The 14524-nt window shown below is 39.1% G+C and overlaps 2 protein-coding genes across 5 annotated transcripts in view; one reads left to right on the top strand and one right to left on the bottom strand.

The window, feature by feature from the left end:
* The window catches only part of plekhm3 (pleckstrin homology domain containing, family M, member 3), a 47952-nt gene extending 41536 nt beyond the window's left edge, over positions 1–6416 (bottom strand). The window contains exons 1-2 of one of the 4 annotated variants that reach the window (XM_078262381.1): positions 6359–6416; positions 2212–3249 (exon numbers count right to left, since the gene is read on the bottom strand). In XM_078262381.1, coding sequence (XP_078118507.1) covers positions 2212–2734 — 523 coding nt within the window. In that variant the 5' untranslated portion in view covers positions 2735–3249; positions 6359–6416. Of the gene's footprint in view, positions 1–2211; positions 3250–3452; positions 3674–6358 lie in introns of those variants that run through there. The other 3 variants (XM_078262380.1, XM_078262383.1, XM_078262382.1) reach the window with 3 other exon arrangements.
* Positions 6417–11693: 5277 nt separating this feature from the next.
* Positions 11694–14510, top strand: dnajc15 (DnaJ (Hsp40) homolog, subfamily C, member 15). Its single transcript, XM_078262378.1, has 6 exons — positions 11694–11838; positions 12403–12454; positions 12685–12758; positions 13197–13273; positions 13409–13479; positions 13982–14510. Exons 1-6 carry the CDS (start codon positions 11731–11733, stop codon positions 14050–14052), a joined length of 453 nt encoding a protein of 150 aa, XP_078118504.1. The 5' UTR covers positions 11694–11730; the 3' UTR covers positions 14053–14510.
* The last annotated feature ends 14 nt before the right edge of the window (positions 14511–14524 follow it).

Genomic DNA, 14524 nt, shown 5'->3' with positions numbered 1-14524 from the left:
TTAAAGTGTGTGTGTGTGTGTGTGTGTGTGTGTGTGTTAAAAATCCCCAAATTGAGTAAGGCCAGAATTTGGGGAAAAAAAGGATGTGTCATACATGATGTGTTACAGTGTGCTCAGATGCAACAGGAATTGAAACACAGAGGACGCATGAATGCATTCAAAGTCAGCAGAAAGACTCACAAGAATGTGAAAAAAGCAGATTGACTCTAGGCAGCTAAAACTATGATGACGATGCAAACTGAAATTTCAAAAGCAGAGAAAAGTCTACCTACTATTATTGTAAAGAAGCAGGGGCAAAAAAACAGACAAGCTGGTGGAAAAATGAGAGAAACAACCGTTTTGGACGACTAAGATAAGACTTCACGTTATTACTATTGTTTGCACTCGTACTGTTACTGTGTACTACATGCAAGCACACACGCACGCACAGAACCAGCAAATATTCATGGTGATTTATATTTTGTTGACTGGCGAATTGATTCATCTAAATAACTGCCTTAGCACATAACGTACATAACGTAACTTGATGAGTTAACCATTTTTTTTCACAAGCTTACTGCTTTACTGTGGACATTAAAAGCTATTTCCTTGCATGGACCTTGAACTTTTATGAATATAAATGTATTGAGAAATGTGCAAACGAAGATAGACCAATTATTTACAAGAATCATAATTTACAAACAGATGAACGCTGCCTTTAAATTTCAGTGGGCATAGTTACAAAATATGAGCTTTAATAAAAAGCTACACATACTGCTTTTCTTTGGTCACATATGAACATGAATATTGTGTATATAATGATGATCATCATTTCTATTTACCATCTAAACATCCCCAGCTGTCACTTATGGATAGGCAAACAGGCTTTTTTTTTCTTTCAATGTGAATGAAGAGACATAGCGAGGCAGAGCTAAAATCACTCTGCCTTCTGCTTATTACCGTCCTTTTCCTACTTCTCTCCTTTCAATGCACATCGAGCCAAATTAAATAGCCTGATGCCTTTTCACACATATGCTAATACTAAATAATCCTGCCAGTATCAGGGGCCGGGTAATTGGGTTGCCTCTTCTCTCGCCTCATTTGAGTCCATTTGCTGACAGGATTACAGGCCATTATCCCTCAGGATCCCTTAGGATCCTTAGGCCTTCAGATGACCAAAACACACAAACAAATGGTGTGTGTGTGTGTGTGTGTGTGTGTGTGTGTGTGTGTGTGTGTGTGTGTGTGTGTGTGTGTGTGTGCGCGCATTGGGCTCTCTGCCTCAATACTGACTGTCATAGCACAGCTGTGTCATTTCAAGTTATCATCATCTTCTATCATTATTGCTTTCTCTGAGGATGCTTCAACATAAGTACAGCATACGCCCCAATCTGCAGCACAAATAGTCTGAGACTTCTGTTCTCCAAAGCCTCTCAAAGGCTGAGAAAGCTTTCCGGTGAATGGACGGTCTATCAGAGCAAAGGAGGAGGAGGAGGAGGAGTAGGAGGAGGAGGAGAAGGTATGCATGTCTCTGACAGGTAGGGACCGGACTGTTGATCACCAGAGGACATGACATCATCTTTAGGGAGTCAAAGCAAATACGACTCTTCATGTCACAAATGCAACTCTAATGCGATTAAAGGGTCAGTTCACCCAAAGAAAACATATAATTTCCCACTTCACTTTAGTGATGCAGATGGTAGTTGGGGCTACATTTATATCTGCCGCTGAGACGTCTGCAAATTATGCTCCAAAGACAAAACACCAAAGTGTAATTGTGTCGGGTAAAGTCTCGTTTTACTGCCATGGGTCTCTGGTCAGTGTGTCAATATGTGTAATATAGTGGATCTGCATGTACTCCGTATCAGCCCTGACCACATGGTGCGTCATAATCACCACCAGAAAAACATTTGGAGGAACTGAGTAGCCTGTATGTAAAAATGCTATGAAATGACAATTTCATAAAGACTAATCCAGGGACGTAAATGTGAAAAAAAATGTCCCTGTCTCTTTTACCTTTAATATCAAATATTTTCCAATAGGGATAGGCAATGTGAATAAAAGTCTTCAAATTGCTTGTTTTGTTAAGTCCATTCAATTTTATATCACCCAATATCACAAATGTTTCTTCCGTCTGATCAATTGTCTAAACCCCAAAGATTACAAAATCTTTTTTAGCTCTATCATAGACCTTCTACATCATATCACACTCCCACTGCTATGTGAACTCACCCTCTGGCTGGTTGTTGAGGATCATGTTTTTCAGAGTGTTGCAGTCCACAGTGGGTAGTCTGTTGTCTGTGTATGCAGACGGCCGGTAGTTGACGTCCGACCTGGACCGGTTGTGTCCCTTCTTGAAGGCTGAGTTGGTCGAGGAGTTGGCAGTGTTGTTTGTGCACTCCTTGGAATGGGCTGCCAGGTCGTTGGTGGAGCGCGCTCGGCTTCTCTTGCCGTGCCTTAAGCCCATCCCCAGCCCCAACACGCTGAAGTTGTCGGCCCAGGCCAGGCCTAGAGGCCCCACCTCTGGCTGCTCTCTGGCCAGCAGACCCCACACGCCGCTGGAGCTCAGCTTCCCCAGCGCCACACTGGACACCTCCTGCAGCTGCTTAGGTTTCCTGGAAGGCTGGAGGGTCCCTATTTGAGCTCGGCTCGGACCTTGGCCTTGTATCCCGTCTATGCAGTGGATAAAGTCCTCGGTGGCCTCAAGAGCCGGACTGATATCACCCACCATGTCAAGCTGCTCAAGACCCTCCATGGCTGTGCCCGGTCCCCTGAGCTACAAGTCTCACAACTAGATGGTTTTCCAAAATGGACACAAAAACCAAGTTAGCAGCATCCACATGTCCAATGAAACAAACTGGCTTTCGGCTGGTCAAATGCAAGCTAAGAAAGGGGTAAGAAAGATCCAAGCAGTCTGCAGTCTTCACAAAATGCTCTCTGAAGCCAAGTCCTGCTCTCCTCCTCAAGACAGGGCCTTCATCCAGAGTTACAGTCTATCTTTTCAGTGGTGTGCCTCGAGCTCTGGAAGGAAAGTCGACTACCTCTCTTGGGGGAAAGCTTCTGCGGCTTAATGCCAGAGCTAAACAGGACTGGCAGTAGCCTAGGACCCACAAACTGAGCCAATTTGGGTGGCAAACTACATTACTTAGCCAGTTTGGGCAAGAAAAAACAGTCAAATCTCCCTGCACAGACTAAGATGTTCAAGGGGCTAGTTATTTTGGCCCGTCAGGTGGCTGTGAAGTCATCAGATGGAGACTGTTTGCGGCTTCGCTGTAACAAACAGAAGATGGAAAGAGGAAGTGGTTAAGAGGAAGCATGCCAAACAAAAACAAAGAACGGAAGCACGGCTGAAAGTGAGAATACTGTGATTAAATTATACATAAAACCGACTCTAAATAGAGTCTTTGCCAAGAGAAAAGTCACATAATTAAGCCTCTAGTTTAACAACTTTAAGCATCAAACTACCGACCCACCTACAGTATCTTCATTAGAGGCCGACGCTTCACAGATTCCTTTTCAACAAAAAGAAACGATCATCCTACCTCCCGTCTCCTGATGAAATAATACTTGACTTGCTCCTCAGCTGCTTATCACTGGTCTGAGTGGGCAGAGAGGAAGCAGGCCTGGGTGGGGTTCCCATCCATCTGCCTGACCGCCTGTCTCTTCTGATTCTCTCCACTCCTCTGTCTGTGTCTCTCTCTCTCTCTCTCTCTCTCTCTTTAAACCTCTTTCTTTTTCATGTGTGCTCTCTTGCCCTCATTGATTTTCTTCTCCTCCACAGCTCAGTCTGTTTTACTTTTCTCTACATATGAATTATTTAAAGTCCATTACATCACTGCAATTCAATTAGACGGGCCGGGCGATACATTGATTATTCACGATTTATTGATGATCATTTGTTGGGAGATACAAAGGAAGATATTATCGTAGATATCACTAACTTCAATGCTCTTCATGGATTAAATTTGGGCGTTTATTAATTTATATGCTATATACACACACGAGTAAGACCATACAGTCCACTGGTGCATAGCAGCAGGACTTTTAGTGCTGGTAAACAGTTCCAACATTACACTGAAACTGCTGAGCCGCTCAATTGTTTCATTGTTTCAATTTTATTAGATAAATTAAAAAAATAAGTCCACTAATCCCTAGATGATATAGTTAGCAATGCAGTTTCTTTATGGGAGTGTGTCAAGATAATAAAATGGGCCAAAACTCCATTAAATCTTAATAAATATACTATCTATTCTATACTCATCTGAGTCACTTTTTATACATTACAAACCATAAGTGGCAAAAATACAGGTGTAGCAGCTTTGCTGAAATGTCCACTTTAGCACTGATCAGTAACGCCTACTAGTTTATATTCTATTTTTAATTCAACACCCGGTATACTATTACACCAACATATTTACCATGATATCATCTGCCTGCAGATACAGCTCTGACCTAACCGGAGCATCATCATCATCATCATCATCAAGTTACTCATCGAGCTTCCCACTGAACTCATGTTGACTCACACATGCTGTCAAGCAAATACAGGCAACAACAGCCAGAAAAGCACAGATTAGATGCTGATGAAATGATGATTTTTGAAACTACGTCTTATGTATCATAAAGGGACTGTGGTCATCCCAAGGAAAGCAGATGAAGGAAATCAATGAATCAAGTACTGATTTGGTTCATTTTGTTATCCCAAGTTTCACTCTTATAGCTATTGCCTAGGGTTAGCATTGCATAGGTTACATCTAATTTGGCCTGAAAAATCAGCCTGAACTAACATTTTGGATATACTTCATTCTTTAAATATATTGTAACCACTAAGAAAAGCTGAGCTGTGGACAGCTATTTGGGGGTCGTTTGGGTTTTTGTGCAGTTTTATGTGCAACAAAATACATTTATATTTTATGTGAGAGCTATACAGTATTTTCTTCAAACTAAAATGATTTCTACTTTTAGGTAGGCCAGAAATATAATGCACATGAAAGAAAAGAAAAAAGGTTTCCCTTTGCCCTACGTTTTCCACAACAAATATTTGATCACCTTTTCATCTTTTACGCTATCCTGAACTCATATTCAAGCTGTATTTACCATTTAAATCAGTTCTGCCTTTTAAGCTCATAATGGTAATGTTATATGGTTTACTGCTTAATTAAAATGTATAATTAAGTCTTACTCTCAGGCTGCTGAACACCTCATTGCCATCCACTCACACATTAGTACTCACACATCACCCCATTTGTATTGCCAGTTCATACACGTGTATGTATTTCTATTGTATATGTTGCTTTATATTTTCACTATGCTGTATACATGTTCACACTCAAATCAAGTCAACAATATGTTTTGATATTTTGTTTGGTGTTAAGAGCAATTATTCTTCATTCAGCTGTAATTTTTAAAGCTGGAATGACAACACCTCAAAATGTAATTTAAACTTTTAAAATGGAAAGTATTAAGACTTTGAACCTATCACTGTTCCTCAGCTCTGCGGCTGGCTTATCTAAGAATCAGCTTATGTGTACACATACAAAAAAATTTGACTCAGGTGCAAAATTGCTCTCAATGTACTTTCTGTACACACAGAAAAATGTACAGGCAGACAAAAACAAGGAAAACTAAATAAACATAGAACTATTATGTACATACAAGTAGGTGTAAAAAATGTGTGTTAATATAAATGTATACTATATAAAAAGCAACAATGACCAACAAAATACAATGTCTTTAAACAAGTCAAGTGTTTCTGTTATTTGTAAACAATACAAATAGTACAAAGAAATACATATGTAATGGATATATAGATATAGATATGAATATATGTATACATGAAATGGGTAATTAGAGTAAAGTAACGTTACACAATGATGATAATTGAGTTTAATATGGCTAAGAGAAACCAGAAACGAAAAACAACAGGGTTCAAGGCTCAGCGCTGTTGTTGGTTTGTCTCTGTTCCTGTATCAATAAACACACAGTCAGCATCTCAGCAGTAAACACTGACAGAGGTGAAGCCACGGTCAGTCTTTCTGATAGCTACGTTAACTTGCTACGTAAGCTACCTCGTTAATTTGCCCCGTTTATCACGACACACATAATGTATATATAGCGGCATAAATAAAATAGATTAACTAGTCTGAAAGATGACTGAATAAGGCCTGTTTTTATCCCCAGCTAATGTGATGTGAGCCGGGGGCTAGTTAGCTAGCAGCTAACGCTAGCCTCTCTCTCCTTCCTTGATCAATGTCACTTTAATACAAGATAAAACTGTTCGCTCATTCAGGTCTTAGCCATCATGTGTCAGTGGATCTGTATTGGTATTGTGGTGAAACTGGTGCCGTTAACAAGCAGTAAAACACAAATCGAGACTCACCTTACTGTGTTTATGTCATTTTGACAGTCCGTCAGCGATGAAGTCCCCTAAAAGCAACTGAAGCTACAAGATAAAGGTTCCGTGAATTGGACATAACTGGTACATTTTTAGAAGTAGGGTACTTATGAGCCAATAAAGATATAAAGACTATTTTATAATAATTAAATGCATATTAATAAATACAGAAAAGAACAGTATATAGTGAAATAATTCTTTAAATTATTAAAACTCAACTCATGACAATCTGTTATATTTGTATTTATGCAAGAATCACATTTCCATGTTTCTTTCCCTTTTTTATATTTTCCCCTGAACATACCTTCCTCAGAATAAGGGAAGTGAAACTAATTTCTTTTTAAAGATATCATGGAAATAATTGTTAAGGCACTCATTAAGGCACACATCACAAACAAAACGACACATCAACAACAGCCTCAATGGTGAAGGTGTACAGTCACAAAACAACAACAGACATCAGCACCATTGTTACATGTAATTCCATCTGTTTATTATTACTATTATCAGTGAGGAATTAGGCCTACTAGAGTTTGGCATTATTACTATATAGCAATTATTTAAATTTAAAAACCCTTTGACATCATTTATAATAGGCCTATAATGACCCAAAGACGGCACAGGGATCAAAAAGGTTTTACTGAATCTTATGATCTTTTTACATTTTCCCAACACCTATTCTCTGTCTCTTACCAATGTGTTCTGTAATAAGGCAATCATGTTGTACACAGGGCATTTCTATTATTTTCATTATCATTATATGGGATAAAAATCCCCAAAAGGCATGGAGGTAGTGCATTTATTTAGTCTCACAAAGAAAGGTTGTGACACACATCTTTACAGACGAATCTGACCAAGATGGGAAGAGGACCGGAGAGTGGAGGACAAAGCAGAGGTGGGGATAGTTTCCCCCTAATGGGCTCCTTAAAGCTGCCCCAAAGCCCAACGTGTCAGTATAGAGAAACATCATTCAAGAGGGACGCAAGAATTCTCCTTCAGCTTGTGTTCAAACATGGGCTGAATCAATAAATGTGGACAATAAAGGACTTTTTTTTTCATTAATAAAACATATTTGTGAATCAATATTGTCAACCTCCAATATCATAGACATGCAGTTTCATTGAACAGATCTGTATGAGATATGTATCTGTTTGCAGGTAGAATTAACCCTTTCTTCTGGCTTTAAGAAAAGCTTAACTCAATAGGGATATGTATGTGTGTGCTGGTTAATTTGATTATTTCAAACTTTAGCACAAATTACTGATTAAAAGTAGCTTCAATCCAAGAAATATTTTAATTTGAGAAAGGCTTCCTCCTCCTCCTCCTCCTCCTCCTCCTCCTCCTCCTCCTCCTCTCTCTGAATGCTCTTTGTCTGAATTTGTTTCAAAAGTTCTCCCCAGTGAAGGAGAGGAGGACCAGGCCACCCTAATGGGCTCTACCGAGTACTCTATGCAGCATTGTTGCAGGATAATAGTACTGCATGGCTCAAATTTAAAAATAAAATGGTAATTTCTTCAGATTTTTCTTTTCTTTTTTTCAGAATTTAATAATTCTGGAAACATGTTCAGCAAAAGCAAATAAATGAAGATGGGAACATCTTATTCCAGTATTTGACATTCATTCTATTCAACACATTATTTCTTCATGGACAAATAATGTTCTGCTTCCAGTGATCCCAGAAAACATTTTTGTTGATTAAAGAACATTTTATTATATTTTGGCTTTTTTTACTTTCCATTCAGTTACAATTTTACATAAGAAAAGGCATGACTGGATGTCCAGGTATTGGTGGTTATGACTGAGCTGCGTCTGAGCTAGAAATCCTTTTAGGCTAAGTGCCTGTGCATGAATATAGGGATTAATGCAAGAAATAAGCATCAATGTTAGGAATAAGACCATCTCTGTCCATGAAGCTCCATCATTTTCCATCTAACAGCAATCTCACATCTCCCTTTCCTTGATTCATGCACTCAGGTCTCTGTCTGTCCTGTCAGTCTTGCCTATTTCCTTCTTTATTTTGATCATACCATCTTCTAGTGATGACTAAATTATGATTAGATTTAAGGATGTGCAGTGCTTTCATCTGTCTAGTGCACTGTTTAATACTGCCCCCTGTAACCCCTCTCGAACCGCCACCCTGACCCCCCAAACACACACAACACAATAGCCATCTACCTCAACTCACTCACCCTCTATTGAAGAGCAGAGTCGCTGCTTGGTTGCCATGGAAACACTGCACTTGTACGTGTGTGTTTTAGTAAATGTTTCTCCCTCGCTGAGATTAAGTTGTAAATGCATGCACACAAACAAAAGCACAGGTTTATTTTTAATATGCAAATAATCTGCAACCTGTGTACAGCTGCATTATAAATCTTTATATAAACAGAGGTTTAACATGGTCAATATTTAAATCACTTTGACACAACTGGGTGTTATGCTATAGAGAGCTGCTTTTATAACTGCTTAAAGGATAGATTCACACATTTCTTAAGTCTGTCTTCAGGCAGGCAACCATTTTGAACACTGAAACAGGTTTTGTTTCCTCTAATTATTCCTTCCGTTAATAGCTACTGGCCACTAAAAGATCCCTTCTTAATGCACTTCCAATGGGGAGGAAAATCTACAATTCTGTGAAAAAGTAGGCTATACATTCCAAAGTTCATCTGAAGTTAAAGTGAGCCTTCAGCAGTCAGAGTTAGACAAATCAAGTGGATACCTTCCAAAGTTAAAGTCTTTTATCATAAAACTCCCTCTTTGTGTTTCTATGTTGCACTGCAGTGGAGGGATAGTAACATAAAGAGGACATTTTGTGGAACTGAACCTCCACGTTAGCTTCAGACAAACTTTGAAATATATTTTTGCACACAATGCCGCTCGACCGCTGACGGTTCGATTTGAGATTTGAGTGTGTTTTGCTAGTAGCAGCTAATGTAGCCGCGAACAGCTAGCCTCAAGTAGACACGCTGAGTCGCCTTGGGCCAGAACTTGGGCCATTTATTTCTTTTATAGACCAGGCTCGGCACATTTAACATGAGCATGATTGTCAGTGGCACTGGTAGTTATGTTTGAGGCCTATAATAAATACATTTCTAGCTCCACACCCACATATTTTTCCATTTTCAAACTTGTCTTCTTCAGCCCCAACTGATGCTGACTCAAGAGACATCACTGTAGGTAGTATATCATACTTCACACAGCTCCCTCTGGAGCTACAAAAGGCTTTATATGACTTTTTATTTATTTATTTTTTTTAAATATGCAGTAGTACTCCCCAACACCTGTAAACAGACTTTGATGTGTAACATCGGTGGAGTTCCTCTTTAAGATGCAGTGCATTGAGCGTCTTCAGCTATTGTGCAATCAAGACGGAATGACCTACCTGAAATTTCAGGTGTACAAAAGACACATTCAAACAGAGCTGTAAACTTTCAGACTGCCGCAACAGGTAAGTGAAGGGACAAAGGACAACATGCCAATGCATTTACAATAAACCCAGGCTATTCCGCTTATGACAGTCTGACAATGGAGAAAGCACTGCAATTAAACAAAGATCAACCTTTAGATTGATAGACTGTTAAGACTGTAAACTAACCTGAACAGGACCAGGTTACTTTAGACTAGAGGAATAACTTTTCATGGTGACTTATCTCAGATTTATTTAAACCTGCTTTAAGGAACTGAGTTTTCTGCACACAAAAAATGGTCAGTAAGTCTGAAGAATCTTTCTTCATGAAATGTTTGAAATGTTGTTTAAATGTTTCAGTGTGGAGGTGAGCTTTTAGAAAATCATCTGAAAACACATTTGGGAAGAACTGTGTTTGAAATGAAAACGGCAAATTCAGTGTGTACATGTGTGTGTATTTCATTGTTGAACAGCATAATACCAATCTGCTTGTGGCATCCCTGGCACCACACATCTCATTCACACCTAATGATCGGAGCCTCTCACTGGCAGCCATCTCTCCTCACAGACCAAATCCAATTACCAGGGACAATAGAAACCAGCTCCAGGCTCAAGGCTCCATCAGCTCCTCTGTGCTGCTGCTCCCTGCTCAGAGACTCCTGCTGGACCCCTAATCATGTTTGAGGGTCCACAAGGGATACAGAGTACACCTGTAGACACACACACACACACACACAACAAAGAGAAGCACAAATACAAACACATATCAAGCATAGATGCAAACAAATAAAGCACACAAACATTTACTGTACAAGTGCAACATCCAACAAAAGACGCAAGCCAATATGAAGAACATATAACCGAAACACAGATATAACTGATGCAACAAGAAAACACAAATAAAGCATAATAAAGTGACACAAGTAAATATAAACAAATAAAACAACCATGCAAATACAAATAAAAGCAGATAAAACAACACAAGCACAAATGCAAACACAAATATGCGCAAACACATGTAGACATGACACTGAATATATAACTAATTTGCAGTACAACACACACAATTCAATATTTATCAATAGGCTCTACATATTTACCTGTTCTGTGCAACACACACACACACACACACACACACACACACACACACACACACACACACACACACACACACGCACACACACGGTTCACTTGTCAACGGCTCCACCTAGTGGCACAAACATGAAACAACAATGGTTTGCTCAAAATGGACTAGAATAAATGCAGAAATCCTCCTAAGACACGATTTAGAAATCACAATGAATATCATAAAGTTGAGCAGCTGACAGAACCATCTCACCTCAAGGTCTATTTAGTAGCTGCTCAGGAGCTTTCAGCATAGTTAGCTGTGAAGCTTTGTGCCAACATGGACAAAGTCCTCTTTAAGATCACAAAGGGTTCAACAAATGGCAAGTGGTGTCGTTTTTACTCAATTATCTTATAATATCTCAACTTGAGAAACACTTTTCCCCCCTGAAAAGACTGATGAAAGAAAGTCTCAAAGAGATTACACTGAGTTTCAAAAGATCCAAACGATGCTGGATACATAGGAAGTTGGAATAAGGGCAGAGAGAGAGGTAAATGTAGGAAAGAAAGTACAGTTTTATAGGTTAAGATGATGACATACAGGACTCAATGCTACTGTATACATGAAGAAAGACAAAGACAGCGTCAGATAGGCCTAAATGCGAGACTTGTAGCCTAACTGCAAGGAAACTGTAAAAGGGGGAAAAGAGAAAAACAAGTAGGTTAAAAGGATTTCATTAAAATGAAACAGTAATATCAAGAATATAAGTTCTTTATGAAGTTTTTGTTTTTTTATTAATGTTGGTTACACACTCCAGTACAGTAGGTGGCGGCATGCACCATAAACGTTAATGAACATTCACACTCGAACATTCGTCGCTGAGGCAACATGGCGAATGCCGGCAGAGTGACAGTTGACGGAGGAGACATGATGAGATATGCTGAATATACTCCTAAAGCAAACGTTAGGAGCGACGCAGATATAGACAGACGGCTGGTAAGTAGCCGTCTTCACACTGAAGACCTTGGTGAAGTTAATTAAACTAAACCAGGCTGTGTTTTACGTGCTAACGTGTGCGTTGCGTAACCTCAATGACCGCTAACTGCATGTACCTGCTGTCAGGTGGATGAACTAACCTCCTAAAGTAAACACTGGGTAACTTCGCTATTATACTACCCTATTCAGTGTGCATTTTACCTCTATCCAGTGGTTTGGTATACGTTATCTTGTAGAACAACGTGGTACACACACACACACACACACACACACACACACACACACACACACACACACATACATTACAACGCCCTCTTATGACATTTTCTTTTTCTTTCTTTTTTATCTAGCTAAATATACAATGTAAATGTACTCAATTTTACTGGAGCAATGATTGTCCTTTCCGCAGACTAATCACATACAAATCGCTGGCAAACAGATATCAAAAAGCCAAGTTTTTTCAGTGGAGATTGGCTTGCTGCTCTTTCTACTAATATACTCTTCAAGTACCTGTGTGATGTATGACTCGTCTGGTCACTACTCGATGTTTTATTTTGGTGACAGGGAGGGACTCTGATTGCAGTCGGTCTCGGTGTGGCTGCTGCAGGTTTTGCAGGTAAAACAAAGTTTGATACAAGATCAGTAATTTACTAAGATAATAGTATCTGGATGTGCACGTGCAGTATACTTTTTTCAGGTTTTTGTTTAATATCACTCATATTGCTAAATTTGTTACACTGCCAGCTATCTTTTTTTGTCAGATTTCTGCTTTGCTATTTGTTGATCCCTTCTCATTTAAAAATGTGTTTGGTTTGAAACTGTTTCATGCATGTGTTTGATCAACAGGCCGCTATGCATTCCAGCTGTGGAAGCCTCTTGGACAAGTTTTCTCTGAAACTTTCAAAAAAATGCCTACATCCGTGAGTAATTTTTTAACCTCCAGTACATCTGCAGTGATGTCCATAATCTTATTCTGCTAAATTGTGCATCTTGTGCTATTTTTGTGTGGAAGGTTGTTAGGTTCAAACTAACGCTGACTTAGAACCACTGCATACAGCTGGCTTTCTGACAGCTCTTGTCTGCAACTCTCATTCTTCATTAGTGTTTGTCTTTAATGCTGTGTTGTGCTCAGGGGCTTTGTTTTTTGTACATGTTGTAGCTGGTGCAAAAAAACAATTGAGCTACCGCCTGATAGAATATACAGTATAGAGAAAACAAGTACATTGTTTCACATTCTCTGATTATGGGGAAAATACAAAAAAACCCACTAACAAATAAAACGAAGCCCGTCCTTGAGTTTTTGGGATGTTAGATTCAGACTATTGAGAATCAAAGCTCTAATCCTTTTGTCACCACAGGCTTTCTCAGCATATTACAAAGGAGGTTTTGAGCAGAAGATGTCCAAACGAGAGGCCAGCCTCATTCTTGGCATCAGGTAATAGGATGTGTCGTAGTTAGTTAATATTTCTTAAATGCTATCTGTTAAGTACAGTCCTTCAGTGTGTATCTCTCTTACTGCTCAGAGAAAGGGGAAGATTGCTCACATGGATGTTATTTGTTTTATGTCCAGTCCAGCCAGCACTAAGGCTAAGGTACGTGATGCTCATCGGAGGATCATGGTCCTGAACCATCCAGATAAAGGTAAGCTTAAACCCTCACAGTGACAATGTCAGTTGTCTGTAAGACTGCAAGTCGAAAAATGAATTTGAATTTTTGTTATGTGTAAATGTTAAAATCACGTTGGTAAAACGTGTATTAATTTTAGTATACAATATCACAGATGAAAGTTGTCTGTTAGCAGTCTTAATTCACTACATTCACATAAACTGTGACATGTACACATTAATGGTCTCACATTCTGCCCTGTCTGTGCTGGAACTCATTATTAAAGTTGATTTTCATCTGATGGCAACAATTCCAAACTGTACAGGATAGCCTTTGGGGGCTTTATATATACAGTACATAAGAAATGGAAGGCTTGTATCATGTGGACTCGCCATAGCTTTAATACCCATAGTGAAATGTGACAAAAGTTGGGTGAGCATTCCTGTGGGACCCAGCATTAATGTTAAATGACGTTTAAAAAGCTTGTGGATGGTTGAGTGTTAAAGGAGTGATCACAGAACCACACTTGTTTGTGCAGGTGGGTCACCGTATCTCGCAGCGAAGATCAACGAGGCCAAAGACTTTTTGGATAAGGAGATTCGGCAATGACCTGCACAGTTAACAAACACCTTAAAAAACCTCCATCATAAGCTCTGTAGTGCTGCTCCATCGACAAAACCAACATCAAGGCATCCACTCTGGCTCATGGAAGCAAAACAATATACTTTCATGACATTTACCTTCATAACACTGTTACTTACAGATGTATGTCAACCAAGAGTGAAAGATTTTGCCTTAAAATGACTGGACTTGTCATTTTGAAAATGAGTTTAGGTTTTTCATAGATGGCATGGGTGTGTAAGAAGTTGCCTTCTAGTGGTAGCTGTTCTTCAACAAGAAATAGCTTGTATAAAGTTTTATTATGTACAAATGGAGGTATATCAAGGTATTATGTAATCATGTAATCTATTTAATGAACAAGGGAATAATACATTAAAATATGTCCGTGTTTAAACAGTTAGTGGAAGTGGTAAAACACTTTTTTAAATAAACTTCATTTGAAAACATACAGTAGTTGTTT

The sequence above is a fragment of the Sander vitreus genome, chromosome 11 (genome assembly GCF_031162955.1).
Source record: "Sander vitreus isolate 19-12246 chromosome 11, sanVit1, whole genome shotgun sequence".
Taxonomy (NCBI): Eukaryota; Metazoa; Chordata; class Actinopteri; order Perciformes; family Percidae; genus Sander; species Sander vitreus.
The sequence above is the reverse complement of the archived record's forward strand: the minus strand, read 5'-3'. Positions and strand labels throughout refer to the sequence as shown.

Coding starts and splice junctions, on each gene's coding strand:
- dnajc15 (XM_078262378.1), top strand. CDS start 11,731: ATGGCGAATGCCGGCAGAGTGACAGTTGACGGAGGAGACATGATGAGA. Junction 11,839..12,402: donor CAGATATAGACAGACGGCTG/GTAAGTAGCCGT, acceptor TTTTGGTGACAG/GGAGGGACTCTGATTGCAGT. Junction 13,480..13,981: donor CCTGAACCATCCAGATAAAG/GTAAGCTTAAAC, acceptor TTGTTTGTGCAG/GTGGGTCACCGTATCTCGCA.